At 56.5% G+C, this 15,860-nt stretch overlaps 3 protein-coding genes across 19 annotated transcripts; all 3 read right to left on the bottom strand.

Moving 5' to 3' along the window:
* Window positions 1-2,575: 2,575 nt before the first annotated feature.
* Window positions 2,576-4,908, bottom strand: TRAPPC5 (trafficking protein particle complex subunit 5). 12 transcript variants are annotated; one of them, XM_082733245.1, is made up of 3 exons: window positions 4,690-4,908; window positions 3,444-3,549; window positions 2,576-3,195 (listed from the first exon to the last, which is right to left on the bottom strand). In XM_082733245.1, the coding sequence occupies exon 3, from the start codon at window positions 3,178-3,180 to the stop codon at window positions 2,614-2,616; it is 567 nt and encodes a 188-aa protein (XP_082589371.1). In that variant the 5' UTR covers window positions 3,181-3,195; window positions 3,444-3,549; window positions 4,690-4,908; the 3' UTR covers window positions 2,576-2,613. The 12 variants fall into 12 exon arrangements, with proteins under 12 accessions (XP_082589371.1, XP_082589370.1, XP_082589365.1 ...); XM_082733244.1 differs by having other exon boundaries at window positions 4,579-4,747; XM_082733239.1 differs by having other exon boundaries at window positions 4,552-4,741.
* A 564-nt stretch (window positions 4,909-5,472) lies between these two features.
* Window positions 5,473-12,316, bottom strand: MCEMP1 (mast cell expressed membrane protein 1). Of its 4 annotated transcripts, XM_082733213.1 has the most exons (11): window positions 12,117-12,316; window positions 9,371-9,440; window positions 8,944-9,081; window positions 8,322-8,423; window positions 8,001-8,164; window positions 7,542-7,682; window positions 6,905-7,033; window positions 6,606-6,656; window positions 6,367-6,513; window positions 6,015-6,080; window positions 5,473-5,909 (listed from the first exon to the last, which is right to left on the bottom strand). In XM_082733213.1, coding segments are annotated over exons 5-11 (630 nt in total). In that variant the 5' UTR covers window positions 8,095-8,164; window positions 8,322-8,423; window positions 8,944-9,081; window positions 9,371-9,440; window positions 12,117-12,316; the 3' UTR covers window positions 5,473-5,907. The 4 variants fall into 4 exon arrangements, with proteins under 4 accessions (XP_082589339.1, XP_082589338.1, XP_082589340.1 ...); XM_082733212.1 differs by having other exon boundaries at window positions 8,001-8,423; XM_082733214.1 differs by lacking the exon at window positions 8,322-8,423.
* A 104-nt stretch (window positions 12,317-12,420) lies between these two features.
* RETN (resistin) lies at window positions 12,421-14,253 on the bottom strand. Of its 3 annotated transcripts, none has more exons than XM_082733359.1 (4): window positions 14,196-14,253; window positions 13,668-13,795; window positions 13,204-13,281; window positions 12,421-12,665 (listed from the first exon to the last, which is right to left on the bottom strand). In XM_082733359.1, exons 2-4 carry the CDS (start codon window positions 13,783-13,785, stop codon window positions 12,529-12,531), a joined length of 333 nt encoding a protein of 110 aa, XP_082589485.1. In that variant the 5' UTR covers window positions 13,786-13,795; window positions 14,196-14,253; the 3' UTR covers window positions 12,421-12,528. The 3 variants fall into 3 exon arrangements, with proteins under 3 accessions (XP_082589485.1, XP_082589483.1, XP_082589484.1); XM_082733357.1 differs by lacking the exon at window positions 14,196-14,253 and adding an exon at window positions 13,956-14,086; XM_082733358.1 differs by lacking the exon at window positions 14,196-14,253 and adding an exon at window positions 13,956-14,048 and having other exon boundaries at window positions 13,668-13,792.
* Window positions 14,254-15,860: the final 1,607 nt, after the last annotated feature.

The following is a 15,860-nucleotide window of genomic DNA, read 5'->3' as shown; positions in this document are numbered from 1 at the left end:
GTTGGGTGTCTGGGTGGAGCCCCGCCGGCCGGTTCTGCCTCCTGTCCTTTGTTTCTGCCATCTGCCCCTCACCCAGCAGGCCCTAGAAGCCACTCTCCAGGGGCTCTGGGGACACCTCAGGCTACTAAACCCAAGGACTCTGCAGCTCCCCCTGGCTTCCCAGCGCGCCCCAGCTCACTCCTCCAGTCCTACGGTTTCCCAGCGACGTCCCTCCCTGCACGGAGGCTTGGACCGCCCTCCTGGATTCCCCATCTCGGATCCCGGTTGGCCTCCTGGAAACTGCCCCCTCCCAAAATTCAGACTGCCGCCCTGATCACCTCCTCTCCCAGCTTCCTCAGGGGCTCCTCCCCTGCCCCAGCCAACAGCTATTTCCTGCCCATGACCCACCCCGGGGCCACACATGGTAGGTGCTCATAGTTCCATCTAGGCTGTGACACCCCTGTCCTTTGCTGGGGGCTGAGGCCCACCCCACCCCTCGCTGGAGGAACTGGACCTGCCCCCTGGTCAGACTCAGCACCCGGGCTCTCCCCACCTCATGCCAACCTCCACAGTGCACCCCCCAAAGCAACTGAGAGCTGCATCCACCCCACCCCTAAACCTTCGGTCAACTGAGGAGACCCAGCCGAGGGCACCCAAAGTTCTCTTTCACGACAGACCTGTTCAAGTCTGGGAGGAGGGGAAGGAAGGAAGGGAAATTTGAGTACACCCACCCCCCCACCCCCGGCAAAAGGAAAGGAGCGGCTGCCTTAAGTGTCAGATTTTACGTTTAAACAAGAACACACAAGAGGGTCCTGGGACCGAGCCCCGCATCATGCTCCCTGCTCAGTTGGGAGTCTGCTGCTCCCTCTGCCTCTGCCAGCCACTCTACCTGCTTGTGTTCTCTCCCTTTCTGTGACAAATGAATAAAATCTTTTTTTTTTAAAGATTTTATTTATTTATTTATTAGATAGACAGAGACGACAAGTAGGCAGAGAGAGAGGAAGCAGGTCCCCCGCTGAGCAGAGTCCCCTGCGGGGCTCCATCCCAGGACCCTGGGATCATGACCTGAGCTGAAGGCAGAGGCTTTAACCCACTGAGCCACCCAGGCGCCCCACATAAAATCTTTTTTTAAAAAAGCTTGAAAAAGAAACATACGAGAACACCTGGCTGGCTGGGTCGGTAGAGCATGCCGACTCTTGATCTTGACCAGAGTTGTGCAGTTTGAGCCTCCTGTTGGGTGATTACTTAAAAATAAAATCTTTAAAAATAAAATAAAGGGACACCTGGGTGGCTCAGTCATTTAAGCCTGGGTTTTCTGCTCAGGTCATTATCCCAGGGCCCCAGTATCGAGTCCCACATCAGGGTCCCTGCTCAGCGAGAAGCCTGCCTCTCCCTCTCCCTGTCTACCACCCCCACACTCTCTGCTTACGCACTCTCCCACTCTCTGTCAAATAAACAAAATCTTTAAAATAAAAATAAAATAAGGGCACCTGGGTGACTTGGTTGGTTAAGTGACAGCTCAGGTCATGATCTCTGGGTCCTGAGACCGAGCCCTACATCGGGCTTTCTGCTCAGTGGGGAGTCTGCTCCTCCCTCTCTCAAATAAGTAAAAATCTTTAAAAAAAAAAAAATGAACAAGGAACATGAATGTGTTCATAGATCATCAATATTAACTTCAAACTATTGTAGGCACCGGGAGGATTCCGAAGTGAGCCCACCCACTTCCCCAGGTCTCTAGAGTCCTCCAAGTGTGGCCCCTGGACCATCAGCAGTTCTTGGGGACTTGTTAAAAATGCAAATCCTAGGACACTTGGGTGGCTCAGTTGGTTAAGCCGCTGCCTTTGGCTCAGGCCATGATCCCAGGGTCCTGGGATCAAGTCCCCCATTTGGCTCCTTGCTCCGCAGGGAGCCTGCTTCTCTCTTGGCCTCTGCCTGCTTGTGTGTGTGCGCGCGCGCTCTCTCTCTCTCTCTGACAAATAAATAAATAAAATCTTTTAAGAAAGAAAAGAAAAAGAAATGCAAACCCTCAGCCAGCCCAGCTGTGTAGAATCTTGAAACTCCAGGGGTGGGGTCCGGGCACCCCCAATGCACCACACTCTGTGCGCTAGGGCACTGCTTCTCAATATAAGATACACAGATACCCCCGGGGAACTTGCTAAGACACAGACTCGCAGTGGCCGGCTGAGGGTCTGCGGGCTGACCAGCCCCCAGGACATCCCGCTGCTGCCTGCCCCGGACCACACTTTGAGCAAGAGTGTAAAGCTGGCACCAGCCACCTCTCTGCCTACTCCCTCTGCGTGCTTCCTAGGCACACAGCCGTACCCCGTCCTTGACCTAATGCCGTCTACACCACAGAGTAGCTGGGCAGAGAGTAGCAGCGTTCTCCCGTCTCCAGCCACGGCGGGACTCCTGCAGACTCACGGCTACGCTAACCCCGGGCCTCCCCCAGGCTCGGCTGGGTGGGACCTGGCCCACCTCCACCCCTCCACTGTATTCTAAACGTGCGGGTCTTGGCTTCCGTCCCCAGCCGGAGGCAGGCACCAGCGTCAAGGTGCCGGGTGGATGTGTGAGGCCCCCACACAAGACACGAGACACATTTGGGAAGGAGGCTCTGCATTCTTTATCTCCTGGGGGTCAGCGGCCCTCCAGGGCCCGGTCTCGGGCTATGACGGCCTCCTCGAACTTGATCATGAGCGTGGTGCCCTTGTGCCAGTGTGCCGTGACCTTGGCGGGAAAGCCGCTGTGCGTGAGCACCGCCTCCACGATGCCCGCCGTGAAGCTGGCACAGTTGAGCGTGCTGTTCTCCTTGGGCACGGAGATGTAGGTGTTGATGAGCGGCTCCCGCTCGATGATGTAGAAGGTGCGGGCATCATCGTTTGCCTGCTCCAGCTTGTCCGCCTCCTTGCCGAACAGCGCCTTCCACACCGCACCCTTGACGAACAGCAGAGCGCCCAGCACCTTGGTCTCCCGCCGGGCACCCTTCTCGCGAGCCACCAGCGCATCCAGAACGCGGGCGCCCACCTGGCGGCCCAGGGCAGCCAGGCGCGCCTGCAGCTCGGCCACGGAGAAGACCCGGCTCTGGCAGTGCTGCACCAGCTCGGAGAAGAGCAGCGCGAAGGCGCTCAGGCTCACCTCGGTGCGGGGCCGCACCAGGGCTCGCTCTAGCAGCGCCGACTTCCCTCGTGTGAAGCGTGCCTCCATGCTGCCACCACCGCCCTGCTGGGACACAAGGAAACACGGGTCGGGGGAGGGAGGGAGCACCCTTTGTGTGTGCTCCAGTGCCGACGTCGCGTGTCGGAAAAGAAGAGGGGAAGAAAAGGGGCACCCGCCTGCACATAAAGCACGCCTCCCCCAGGGACGGAAAATGGGGGAAAGTAGCAGGTTTACACCTTTGGCGAAGAAAGGGTTTGGTGGCGGGAGGACACAAGAGGGAGACCACAGGGGTGACCGGAAACCATCCCCACCTTCGAGTTCCAGCGGATGCTCCTACATGAAAAGCACCTTCGTGTCCCCCTCTGCCACCTGTGGGAGCAACTAGAGACCTAGTGCACGGGGCAGGGGGCGTCAGACCTAGGGCAAGGAGAGGACAAGGATGGGGGAGCCGGCAGAAGTCTCGGGCACTGTCCCCCACAAACCTCCAGCAGCCACAGGGCTGACCACCTGCAGATGAAGAGAACTTGCCCGCCTCTCCCCTGAGGAAGGCCAAAGAAAGCAGAGAGGGGGTAGGGTGTGTCAAGACCGACAGCCGAGAGGGTTTGGGGTTTCAGGGACGGACAGAGGACGACACGGGACAAGCCAGGAGGAAAGGGCTCGGACAGAGGTCGTCTGGCATGCACGAAGCACGCCTCCTTAAAGATGCGGGTGGGCCTTCGTTTGTAAGGAAGACTGGAGGCGGCCGCAGAGAAGGTGCGGGAACCCCTCCACCTCCGTGCCCTGCAGAACGCCAGGGCGACAGTGGGAGACAAGGTGGAGGGAGACCCGGGCTTCGGGGGAGCCAGGAGGGGGCGCTGTGGTCCTCCCATCCTAGTGCTCCAAGCCAGGGGTCGGTGGAAGAGACCCGGAAGCGGCTGCTGGAGAAAACCCGGAGGGGGCCCCGAGACCTCCACGACGCAGACCTGCGGTGAGGGTGCAGGAGGAGGAGCGGATGGGAGGATTCCAAGGGGCGCTGAGACACCCTCTCCCGGCCCCCGCCCCTCGCCCACTCTTGCGTGACGCCGCTGCCCAGGGTGGGGTCGGGAGGAGCTGAGAACCCGGTTCCCACTGCGCAGGAAGGGGCCGGAGGGGTCTGGGGATGCTGGGATTGTCCTCAACGAGGTCCGCGCGGGGAATGGGAAGACCAGAGCGGGGCGAGTCCAGGGCTCCAAGACGTCCCCAGGTGCGCATCCCTCTACGCCGGGAGGGCCCAGGGCGCGAGATGGGAGGGGAGTGCTGGCACCCGCCCCCCTCGCCGGGCCAGGATGGGAGCCGGTAAGCTAAACCGCGGGAAGGCCGGAGCCCCGAGACCCCCGCGCCAGCGTGGACCGGGCAGAGGGGCCGGAGAGGGACCCACAGGGACCCACCCTCCTCACGGACCCTTTGCGTGGGCCGAAGCGGACGGACCGGGGATCGCGGACGCCGGGAACGTCGCCCAGGATCCCCAGCGCGCGGGAGACTGGGGGTCCCGGAGCGGGCGAGGCCCCGCGCAAGCCGGGGTCGCGGGCGGGGTCTCACCAGCGAACTGCGGCCGTCGGTTTGGCCGAGTTGCTTTACGACGCCGTAAAAGGCCTTGAGTGCGCAGGCGCTGCGACTGGGACGGGCTCGTGGGCGGGGCGCGCGCGCTGGCGGATATTCCAGAGAGCGGCCGCCAGGGGGCGCGCGTGTCCGGGGCGTCCGCCTGGGAGTCCTGGGCGTCCGCGGAGTGGTGTTGGCCGGGAGGTCAGGGGCGGGGCTGGCTTGGGTTGGCCAACTCTTAGACAAACAGGAGCAGGGATGGTCCCGGTTTGGAGGGACCCACGTGTCTGTCTCAGCGCACATATGTCTATTTGTCCTAGAGGCTGCACTACGCCTTGGACACGCAACCCGTGCATTTACTCGGGTACATGTTCTCTTAAGGGACATACATCCAGGAGCCGGGGGCATGGTGCACTTAGGGACGTCTGCACTCAGGGCTGCACGCTCGGTGGGCGTATACACTCAGGAACGCAGTTCCACCCGAGGATACCTGCCTAAGGGCTCGGAAATACCTGTGTGCCCACCTACACTTAGGGAGATACTGTCCATCTCAGACACACAGCCTCCCGCAGGGAGACTAGGTTACCCCCTGGGTACATGTTCATGGACACAGACAGACGCACTCAGGGCATTCATTCCCGCACAATCTCGTGCCCCAGGGCTCCTGGGATCACGTCCGCGTGCTCACTGTGTGCCTTTCACCAGCCCCCAACATTTGCCAGACCCTCCCCCACCAGGCCCCCAAAGCCCCAGATGCTGGGAATATGAGATCCGAAAGCCACATTCTTTTGCATTGGCCTTTATCCTCACAAATCACAAACCGTGAGTGCAGAAACAAAGGGGCATACATGTGTACAGGCTCTGAACACCCTCGATGACATGATCAGTCATGTCATCTTGGCACACGCCTGTTCACACCAACACAAGCAATGACAGCACACAACGGTGACACCACAATCACAGTGGTGCACAGGGTGCCCCCCACACAGCTCCACCAGGACACATTTATACAACATACCACAGGACACTCGCACATGGTCACCGGGCTTCCCATGTTACCAACACCCGCATTCCCAGTGACACTCTTTTGGGGGTCCTTGCTGACACAGCCCCCCACTGTGCCATGCATTACGCTCACAACACACCATGATACACACATGTGGCCGGCTTCACTGGGAGGTGCAGCCGGGTCTTCGAGGTCTCTCCATCTGTTGAGGTCTCTGTGTGGGATGGAGACCCAAGGTCAGGCAGATCACTCCCCCAGGAGGGAACCTGGGACCTAGTCTGTGACTCCATCCTTACCCACCTCCCCCGCCCCAACTTACATGAGCTTGGGCTCTTCTCCAGGGCCTTGGAGATTTCTTCTAACTTATTCTTGATTTGTTTCATGTCTGGGGGCAGGAGGACAGGAGAAAGCTGGTGTGGGGTCCCCCACAAGGCCCCCACCTTTATTGGGAGTCTCCTCCCTGCCCGACCCCCAGTCTGGGGTGCCCCGGGGCCTGTGTACTTGGTGTTCCCAGCAGCACTTAAATATCTGCTGAGTGACTTAGGGGGTGACATCCATCGTGCCTTTAAACCCCTGTGCCCTGGGAGAGTGGGACCCCTGCTGCCCCCGCCCCCAGTTCCCCAGCACCCAGCACGAGACAAATTCTGCCCAGTGAAGGTCTGCAAGGGCACCTGCTGATAGCGTCTTCACTTTATCACCCTCGGCCTGGACATCTCTCTTGACCACAATAATGTCCTGCTTGGCCTCCGTGACGAGCTGCCGGACCGAGCTCCAGCCCTGATTCTGCTCCTTCTGACACTTGTGCACCGAGGTGGAGACTGAGGACCGAAGCGGGCATGTCCTTATCGCCGCCGCCCCCCCCACCCCCACCCGGACCCCTGGGCACCCCCCCCCCGGGTGCCACCCTCACCATTCCAGAGCTCCCTCTTCAAGACCAGCAACTCCCGGGACATCTCAGAATCTGTTCAGGGGGAGGGGCGGGGGAGGCAGGAGAAGCCTTGAGGCGCCCCCAGTCCTGCAGTCCTGGGAACAAGGGTGGGGGGAAGGCAGAGGAACGAGGGAGAAGGGAGATAGGGTGGAAACACTGGGCCTCCCCACCTCCTGAGGACCGGACCCCCTCCACACTGCCGCAGCCCCCCACCAAAACAGAACAAAAACAAAAACCACAAAAACAACAACAAACACCCTGAAACCAAAAACCCTACTCACTCTTTGCCAGGACCACTGCCAAGAGAATGACACAGGACAGGATGAGAATGACGTGCAGGCTCATAAGGGCTCTGTGCAGACAATGAGGGATCTGGGAGGAGTCTGAGGGCCGCCTAGACAGGGTGGGGACTGGAGTAGAGGCAGGACAGGTGACCTCCAGGGCCCAACACCACCACCCAGCCCGTCAGCACTGACTCTACCACCACCTGCACCTGCTCTTCCCAATACCGTAGCCACCATGACCACCAACATGCACGCTGACCAGAGCCCCAGCAGTCCTAATGCTGCCATCAACATAGCTCCCTTACCATCCCCTTTTCCAGCACTCATGATGCCAGCAGTAGCTGTCAAACACACCCATCAACATCAGTGCCTATACCGTTGTCAGCACTGTCCCTAGCACCGGGTCTCATCAGCGCGGGCCTGTGTTCAGACCCACCCCTCCGCCATCACCAAATCCAAATCCATCACCAACATCCAAACCTTCACCAACACCAACACCACCAACATCATCGTCCCCACCTGGGAAGCTAAGCCGCCGCCCCCGACCTTTAACACACAAACCCTGATGTCACCACGCCCCCCACCTCTGACCCCAACCTCCACCTGTTTGCTCTTTGTTCCCATGGTGCCCTACCATGGGCCCCTCCCAAGGCTGCGCGGTGTGTGTTGGCAGGTGGCTGCTTGTGCTGATCCTTGGATGGTGAATGCCTGCCCTTCAGCTGGTCCTGGTTTCTGAAGGTCAAGGTGATATTCTCATAGTCAGGGTTATCTGCACCTGTGGGGGGGTCAGTGAGAGGGGAAACCTGCCGGGAGCTCTGGGGCAGGGGTGGGGGTGGGAAGGGGGCTCAGAGATCTTGGCTCACCAGACCCCTGCGCACAACAAATTTCCGAGGATAAAAGATAAGGAATGGGGGAAACATGATCTGTTTCTTGGTTAGGTGGAAAGGGCGTGCATGAGCGTTTGGGGGGTACACATGCACACATGCATTTTGGGGTGGGGAAGGAGCGCTGTGACCCCACATCTAGCCCCTTGTTTCTCCCATCCCCATCTCTCCCACTTGACCTCTCCCCTCCCCACCCCGAGGTGCCTAACCTTCCTTATTGGCTGGGGCCCTCTGTTTCTTGTCTTTGAAGGCTGCCGCCTGCATCTTGACCTTCTTCTTCGTGTAGATTTCCTCAGACTCCATGGTTCCCAGTCTGCCAGTTTGCCCACACACATCCCCACCCACCGGAAGGTGTCATGGCAGATGAGGAAATCTGTGGGTTGGGCGTAGGGGGAGGAGAGGTCAGCCTCCTCTTTTCAGCGATCCAGGACCCTCCAGCCCTCGGACATCCTCACTGCCCCCCATCCCAGATCAAGAGGGTCTTAGGAGACCAGAAGTCCCAGGGAGCGCCAAGCAGGAGAAGCCCATACATCCAGAGACAGGAACCACCACGATCAGGAACCAGCAACAGAAACGTTAGTCAATGCTACACGGTCATCATGTTGTAGTAAACAAATATATCAAGTCCGCACCTGTATACCTCAATCACACACATCATTATACACCAATTAGACTCAATATAAATAAATTTTAAAAATTTTAAAGGATGGTCACAAACTTTACAGGAAACTATGTATGTGTCTACCTGTATGACCTTCACCCCTACCCCTCTCAAGAGAGAATCTGGGGCCCCTAGGAGTCCCGCCTTTTAGGTTTGGGGTATCTGGACTTGGAGGCAGGATTCCTAGGTCTCCCACATCTTCCTGCCCCCTGCCCCAATCCCACCCCTCAGCTTCACCCCAAGAAGTTCTACTTCTTCAAGGCCCCGTGGAGGAAAGGAACGGATGTGAGGCAAGGGGACCAGCCACTGGAGCTCCACCCATGTCTGGGACAGAGGCCAGACGCACCCCTTGACCTAACCCTGGGCATGGTGTCCCCTCTCCCTGGGGCCCCCAGACAGAGGAACACTTGGAAGCATTCACTCTCATCCATACATCTGCTCACTTCCCCACACTCACACACACTCCCAGAAACCATCGCACGTCTGCTCACGTAGTCACGTGGCTCGCCCATTGTTGGGCTTCCACTCGGGTTTACCCGCAGAGAAATGCTCATATTCATGCCTTCCTGTGTCTGCTCTCTCTCTCTCCAGAGGTCTTAAAGCTCTCTTTGTGACTGTGACTTTGAAAACTGGAGATAAAAATGAGACCAAGTTTGTAGGGAATTTTTCTAAGTTTAGAATGGTGCCTTCTGGTGGAAACATAATGTAAACCATATCTTTAATTTAAAATTTTCTGGCAGCCACGTTAAGAAGACTAAAAGAGACAGGTTCAATTAATTTTAATAATGTATCTTGTTTAACATAATATACCCCCCCAAATGATCACTTTGGCACGTAGGCAATACTAAAAAAATTATTGAGCTATATTATTTTTTGGGGGTACTAAATCCTCAAAAATCAAACGTGATTTAAACTCACAGGACATTTCAAGCATTTGATGGATGCGATATTGGAGAGCACTGGCCTAGACTATCGTGGTTCTCTCCCTCTGGAAAAAATAAGTAAAAGATCATTTAAAAGACTTTAAAAAAAGATTCATTTATTGGACAGAGACATAGAGCACAAGCAAGGGGGGAATGGGGAGAAATGGCAGAGGGAGAAGGAGAAGCAGGCTCCCTGCTCAGTGGGGAGCCACTGCTGGGATCACGACCTGAACGGAGGGCCGACACCTAACTGACCGAGCCACCCAGGTCCCCCTTAAAAGGACTGTCCATGTGGGAGAAGTAGGTGTGTTTTAGCTTTTAAATATGTGATTAAATTTGAGGTAACTTTGGAATGGTCCCCCAGGGTTTGATGAGGCTAATGCTCTGTTTTCTAAACTATTGCCAACTTGGCCGGCTCAAGGAGGACGACTTTAACAGTCTCTCTCTGCCCTCCCCTCCTTCTGATTTTTAGAAAGTCAGGATTGAGAGATAAGACCCTGTTCTAACAGTCACAGAGGAGAAGGACCAATGGGCAGCCGGCTCTGCTGTGATGGACAGGCGCAGGGGGTGGGGCCGCAGCCTTGCCCATTTCTGTAGGTGCTTGAAGCTAAGACCAGGCTCCATCCAGCCCTTTGGACAAAATAGCACTTGTGCACCTGGAGGCCCACGAGCAATCACAGTGGCCCGAGAGGGCTCTGGGAGGTTTCCTGACCAGCCCTGTCATAGGGTCACAGTCTCAATTTTCTTTAAAAAAAAAAAAAAAAAAAAAAAAAAAACCAGAATATGCGTCTCCAGCCCAGTTAACCATAAACCTGTGATTGGTTTAGAGTTGGCACATCATCCAGGCCCAGCCAATCAGAGTCAAAGATTTAGCACAGGGGTGGGCACAGGAGCTAGATTCAGCCAATGGAACTCAGGCCTGCGACTTCTGCGGCATTAACCAGGGAAAAGGCATTTCCTCCCCCCCCCCCCCCCCCCCCGGGGGCTCTCAGCCTGGGAAAATGTAAGCCTGGAGCTGTGTTGGGGGAGAACCCGCTCGAGAGAGAAGCCAACATTGAGGAAAGCAGAGCCGAGAGGGAGTCAGATCCTGGAGATACCATTTGAGGGTTCTATCCACCCATGCCTGAATCGGTCTCTGGGCTTGCCTGGGACCACCAGCATCAGACTCTTCGTTCTGGCTCAGGTCCGTGATATCAGGGTTGTGAGATCGACCCCTGCTTCAGGCTCTGCACTGAGAGTAGACTCTTCCTCTCCCTCTGCTCCCCTCTGCCCGTTTCCCCAGCACACTCTCGCTCTAAAATAAATAAATAAATCTTTAACTCTGGGCCTCTCAGTTACATATCCATAAACTTCCTCTTTTTTTTTTTTCTTTTTTAAAAATTTTATTTTTAAGTCATCTCTGCAGCCTACATGGGTGTCAAACTCACAACCCCGAGATCAAGAGCGGCACGCTCCACCGACTGAGCCAGCCAGGCGCCTCCAGGAACTTCCCTTTACTTTTGCTCAAGCCGTCTTGACGTGGGGTTTGAGGCACTTGCGACTAGAAGAATCTCGGCTACCTCAGGGGGGGCTGGGCCGTTGGCTAGTGAGAAAATGGAGGCTTGAGAAGGGGACTTGCCTATCCAGATCTGCACCCTGGGACGGGAGAATGGTTATGCTGGAAATGAGCATCTGAAGAGGACCTCCTTGGGGCCCAGACACGGGGACAATTGAGTGGAACTTGGAGATAAAGAGGCATTCCAATCGTCTGGGGACAAAGGAGGGCGGGCACCCCCCTCCACATCAGTGAGGGGGTGGGACAGGCAAGGGTCTAGACCGTTTCTGCTACTCAACACACTTCTGACTCAGTTGTCCTACCTCAACCCGGTGGCCACTGTGGGGTCGGGGTGCGGATACAGGAGGGGAATCTCTGGATTGGGGTATAGGTGGGCTCCTAGGACAAGAGGAGAGTTTGTGTCCTCAGCTCATGGCTACCTGAATCAGACAGGGGGCTGTGCCATCACAGGGGGTGGGTGGGTGGCAGAGGTGGGGGCATAACATTGGGAGAGAGGGATGGTCAGAAGAAAGTCATGGGCGCCCTATGCCACTGCCTCCCTCCAGGAGCGTCTAAAACATCTTAAAAACCAGGATCCCAACCCATCACCCATGCTCCAGTCCCTGGAGTGTGCTGCTGGGGGCTGGGGCATTTGAGCCTGGGGTCCCTTTCAAGACTGCACACTGAGTGCTCTGAGGTCTGTCTGCATCTCTCAGGGGCTGGATTTTAAGACCCTTGGGTTAGGATTCCCAGAGATCTCTGCCCCCAGGAAGCTGTGTAAGGGTTGCAGGTGACTTGCCTTCAGGTCAGAATTCAGACTAGGACCAAAGCCTCCCGGGTGGGGGTGGGAACTTGATGTCAGAAGCAAAAGACTCTGTCCAGGGTTTACACGTTTATGTGTCTATGTTTCTCCTTCTATGGCCATGCTTATGTGGTTCAGGGGCATTGTCTGCGGGCATGTTGTGTCCCTGTGTGACCATAGTGACTGGGTTGTGTACTGAGTGCGTATATGTAGTGTGTGCAGGTTTCTCCACGAGGTTGGGGAATGAGGGAGCATGGCTCACGGCTCTGGGCTGAGAGATGACTCAGGGGTCCACCATGACCCTGGGGCTACTGGGGGCTTTGGCCCTGAAGTATGCAGGGGGTCTGTCCCATACAGACCCAGACCCCTAATGAAGCCTCATTGTAGAGGCTGGGACAGACTGACCCAATGACTTCCTGGAAGACCAGAGACCCGAGGGATCGTCAAGGTGGCCTCAGAGGTAACGCTCACTTCCCCTCCTGAAGGAGTCCATGATCCTTGGGTGTGAGTATCCTTAGAGGAAGCAGAGGCCTTGTTCTCTGAGATGCGGTAGGGAGAGGCACAACGTGGGAGGAGATAAATGGGCAGAAGAAAGTCACGGACGCCCACAGCCACCGCCTTGCTCCAGCGTCTGCGTGCCCGGCTCATTTCGGAGACGCCAGCTCAGTCCCCCAGCCCCCAACAAACGGACAGCAGGGCGCGCAGACCCTCACCATCATCTGCTCAGGGTTTATTTCCACCCCGCCCCTCCGAGGCCTGACTCCGCCCCCCCGGGGCCTGGCCACGCCCCCAGCCCCGCCCGCGCTCCCCGGGGACCTCAGGCGGCGGTCTGCAAGCGGCAGCAGCGAGCTCCGGTCCAGTCCATGCCCGCGCACTGGCAGTGGCACGTGGTCTCGGCGCGCACGTCCCACGAGCCGCAGGCGGAGCCGCAAGTGCAGGCGGTGACGGCGAAGCCTGCGGGCGGGAGCGGAGGGAGTTTGGACCCGAGCTGGAGGCTGTGGGCCGGGGGGAGGGGCGGGTGTCGGGGGAGAGCGGAGGCGGGAGGATCTCCAACACCAGAGCATGGGAGCCGGGTTGTGTGGAGCGCAGGGAGGCTGGGGCCCTGGACTCCAGTGTCCTGAGGAAATGCAGTCTCGGTGCTGGGGCGGGGAGGCTAGCGTGGCAGACCAGGACTCCGGGGAAGTTGACTCAAGAAACAGAGCCTGGGACGCCTGGGTGGCTCAGTCGGGTAAGCCGCTGCCTTGGGCTCAGGTCCTGATCCTGGGCTCCTGGAATCGAGTCCCATATGGGGCTCCTTGCTCAGCGGGGAGCCTGCTTCTCCCTCGCCCCATCCACCTGCTTGTGCGCTCGCGCTCTCTCTCTCTGTCTCTCTTTCTCTCTCAAATAAATAAAATCTTTAAAAAAGAAAAAGAACTAGAGGCTGGAGTTAGGGGGAGGGGTTCCTGCGTGCGGGGAACAGAAGTGAGAGCTGGGAAAAGGACTTGAAACTCACCTGCGGGACAGGTGGCCAGGTCCCCCCTGGAGGTGACACTCCGGCAGGTCAGGCCAAAGTTCCTCATTGTCTCAAGAACTGCGGGAGGGAGGGGGGAGGGAAGGCAGCGGTGAGACCAAGCTGCCCCTCCCCCATCCTCCTGCGGCCCTGGCCCTGGTGGTTTGGAGGTAGGCAGGGGTCAAGAGAACTGTTCTGAGGAAAGCCCAGGTGGGCCAGGCCCTGTAGAGAGCCATGAAGTGGGGAGCCCACCACCTCCCAGGTTCTGTCTTGAAATGGGTGTTTAGAGGAAGGAGGATATTCCCAGCTTCTGCGGAAGGTGCTGCGATCCCGGGGGCTGGGGCTGGGCTGGGCTGGGCTGGGTTGGGTTTGGGGTGGAGGTTTGGTTCTGGTCGGGGCTGGCTCCACGGCCGCTCCGTGTCCGGAATTAGAGGGTCCCCTGCTGAGGTTGAGCGAGGGGTCCTCACTTAAGGATGGGGCGCCGTCCTGGATCTTCTCACTGATGGCTTTGTCCACGGGACACAGAGAATGGCCACACACCAGCAGCCCCAGGACAGGGAGCAGGAGGAGAGGAAGAGCCTTCATCCTGCAGCTGCTGAAAGAGGGAACCCACAGCGGGGTCAGTCCCTTCTCATCTGGGGAGGGTCAAGCCTCCAGAGCGGGTGGGATATGGGATCCTGGGTCCCTGTGAAGGACGAGACTGGAGTCCCAGCTTTGTTGGGCTTCTGGGCTGAGCCGGAGCAGGGTTCACTTACCCTCGGGATGGACTCAGCAGGCTGAGTCTCGGGCACTGATTTCATGCCTCTGCTGCATCTCCCTCTTTAAGGCTTCTGGACACGGAGCTTCCTGTCTTGGCCGGGTGTTTTGCCCCCCTGGCCCTCCCATCCCACATCCGGAGCCAAGAGGAAGCCCCCAGGGCAGACTCTAGGGGCCCAGGGGTAGGAAGCTCTGCTCCCCCCCCTTCCCTGCCACAGTTTCCCCATTCAAGAGCTCACCCTTCTCACATCCGGGCTGGGACTGGTCCAGGAGGTAGTGCCTAGGGGATGACTCCAGAATCCCTTGTCCCAGGGATGGGCAAAGAAACAGGAGTTTGCACATAAGCATAACCAAAACCCCATGTGAGAACTGCATACCGTGTTCACACCCAAATGCCCATCAACAATAGAATGGATAAAATCATGTTTCTTTTTCCTTCAATGGAACAGTCTGCAACAGACGGTGACAAACTTGCAGCGCATGGGACAAAGCTGGCCCACGGTCTATTTCTGCACAATCCACGAGCTAAGAATGGTTTTTACATTTTCGTTTTGGGGGTTTTGTTTTTAGTACGAATGGATTTTTTAAATTGTGGCAAAATATATTTCACAATAATTTTTTTAAAGGATTTTGTTTATTTATTTGACAGACAGAGATCACAAGTAGGAAGCAGAGAGGCAGGCAGAGAGAGAGGAAGGGAAGCAGGCTCCCCGCTGAGCAGAGAGCCCCATGCGGGGCTCGATTCCAGGACCCTGAGATCATGACCTGAGCCGAAGCAGAGGCTTTAACCCACTGAGCCACCCAGGTGCCCCTCACATTAAATTTTTAAAAAGATTTTATTTATTTGTCAGAAAGAGAGAGACAGAGCAAGCACTAGCAGGGAGTGGCAGGCAGAGGGAGAGGAAGAAGCAGACTTTCTGCTGAGCAAGGAGCCCCATGTGGGACTCTATCCTAGGACCCTGGGACCATGGCCTGAGCCGAAGGCAGACGCTTAACCGACTGAGCCAGCCAGGTGTCTCTTTCACATTAAATTTGTCATTTTAATCATTTCTTACAAAGAGTTTATTTATTTATTTGGGAGAGACAGATTGCAAGGGGTGAGGAAGGGCAGAGGGAGAAGCTGACTCCGCACTGAGAGCAGAGCTTGATAGGGGGCTTGATTCCAAGACCCCAAGATCATGACCTGAGTGGAAGGCAGACACTTAACTGACTAAGCCACCCAGATGCCCCATTTTAACCATTTTTAAAATGTACAGACCATTGGCATTAAGTACCCTCGCACTATTGAGCGACCAACCCCACGATCCATCTCCAGAACTTTCTCATCTTCCCAAACTGAAACTCTGTTGCCCTGAAACACTAACTCACTATCCCCCCCTTGCTTCTACCATCTACTTTCTGTCTCTGTGACTTTGTCAGAATCACACAATACTTACCCTTTGGTGTCTGCCTTTTTTCACTTAGCACAAATGTTTTCAAGATTCATCCAGGTTGTGGCAGGGGTCAGAACTTCATTCTTTTCCATGGCTAATATTCCATTGTAGGGACACACCACATTTTGTTTATCCATTCATCTGTTACTTACAACTTGCTCTGTTGTTTCCACCTCTTGTCAAGGACACCCCTGCAAACCCCGGAACGTACCGAGCATCTCTGAGCCCCTGCTTTCAGTCCCCTTCGGTACACATCCAGGAGCGAGCTTGCTGGATCATATGGCCATTCTGTGCTTAACTTTTCAAGGAGCTGCCAAAAGTTCATACATTTTTGAATCATTGGGGGAAAAAAATATTAACAGTGACATATGAAAAGGACATGAAATTGAAATCCCAGTGCCCACAAATAAAGTGTGCTTGAAATATGGCCATGCCTACTTTTTTATAGATGGTCTGAGGCTGCTTTCCTAA

This window comes from Mustela nivalis (assembly GCF_964662115.1).
Source record: "Mustela nivalis genome assembly, chromosome: 1".
In the NCBI taxonomy this organism is placed as follows: Eukaryota; Metazoa; Chordata; class Mammalia; order Carnivora; family Mustelidae; genus Mustela; species Mustela nivalis.
Note: the sequence above shows the minus strand (reverse complement) of the source record. Positions and strands in the feature narration are given on the sequence as shown.

Bases quoted from the DNA above. Each gene is read 5' to 3' on its own strand.
- TRAPPC5 (XM_082733245.1), bottom strand. From the start codon at position 3,180: ATGGAGGCACGCTTCACACGAGGGAAGTCGGCGCTGCTAGAGCGAGCC.
- MCEMP1 (XM_082733212.1), bottom strand. From the start codon at position 8,094: ATGGAGTCTGAGGAAATCTACACGAAGAAGAAGGTCAAGATGCAGGCG. The intron at 6,657-6,904 runs GTGAGTAGGGTT...CCCCCTGAACAG, and splicing joins GGCAGTGGTCCTGGCAAAGA to ATTCTGAGATGTCCCGGGAG. The intron at 6,514-6,605 runs GTGAGGGTGGCA...TTCGGTCCTCAG, and splicing joins GAAGAGGGAGCTCTGGAATG to TCTCCACCTCGGTGCACAAG.
- RETN (XM_082733359.1), bottom strand. From the start codon at position 13,785: ATGAAGGCTCTTCCTCTCCTCCTGCTCCCTGTCCTGGGGCTGCTGGTG. The intron at 13,282-13,667 runs GTGAGGACCCCT...TCCCTCCCGCAG, and splicing joins GGACGGCGCCCCATCCTTAA to TTCTTGAGACAATGAGGAAC. The intron at 12,666-13,203 runs GTGAGTTTCAAG...TCCCGCCCGCAG, and splicing joins CCTGGCCACCTGTCCCGCAG to GCTTCGCCGTCACCGCCTGC.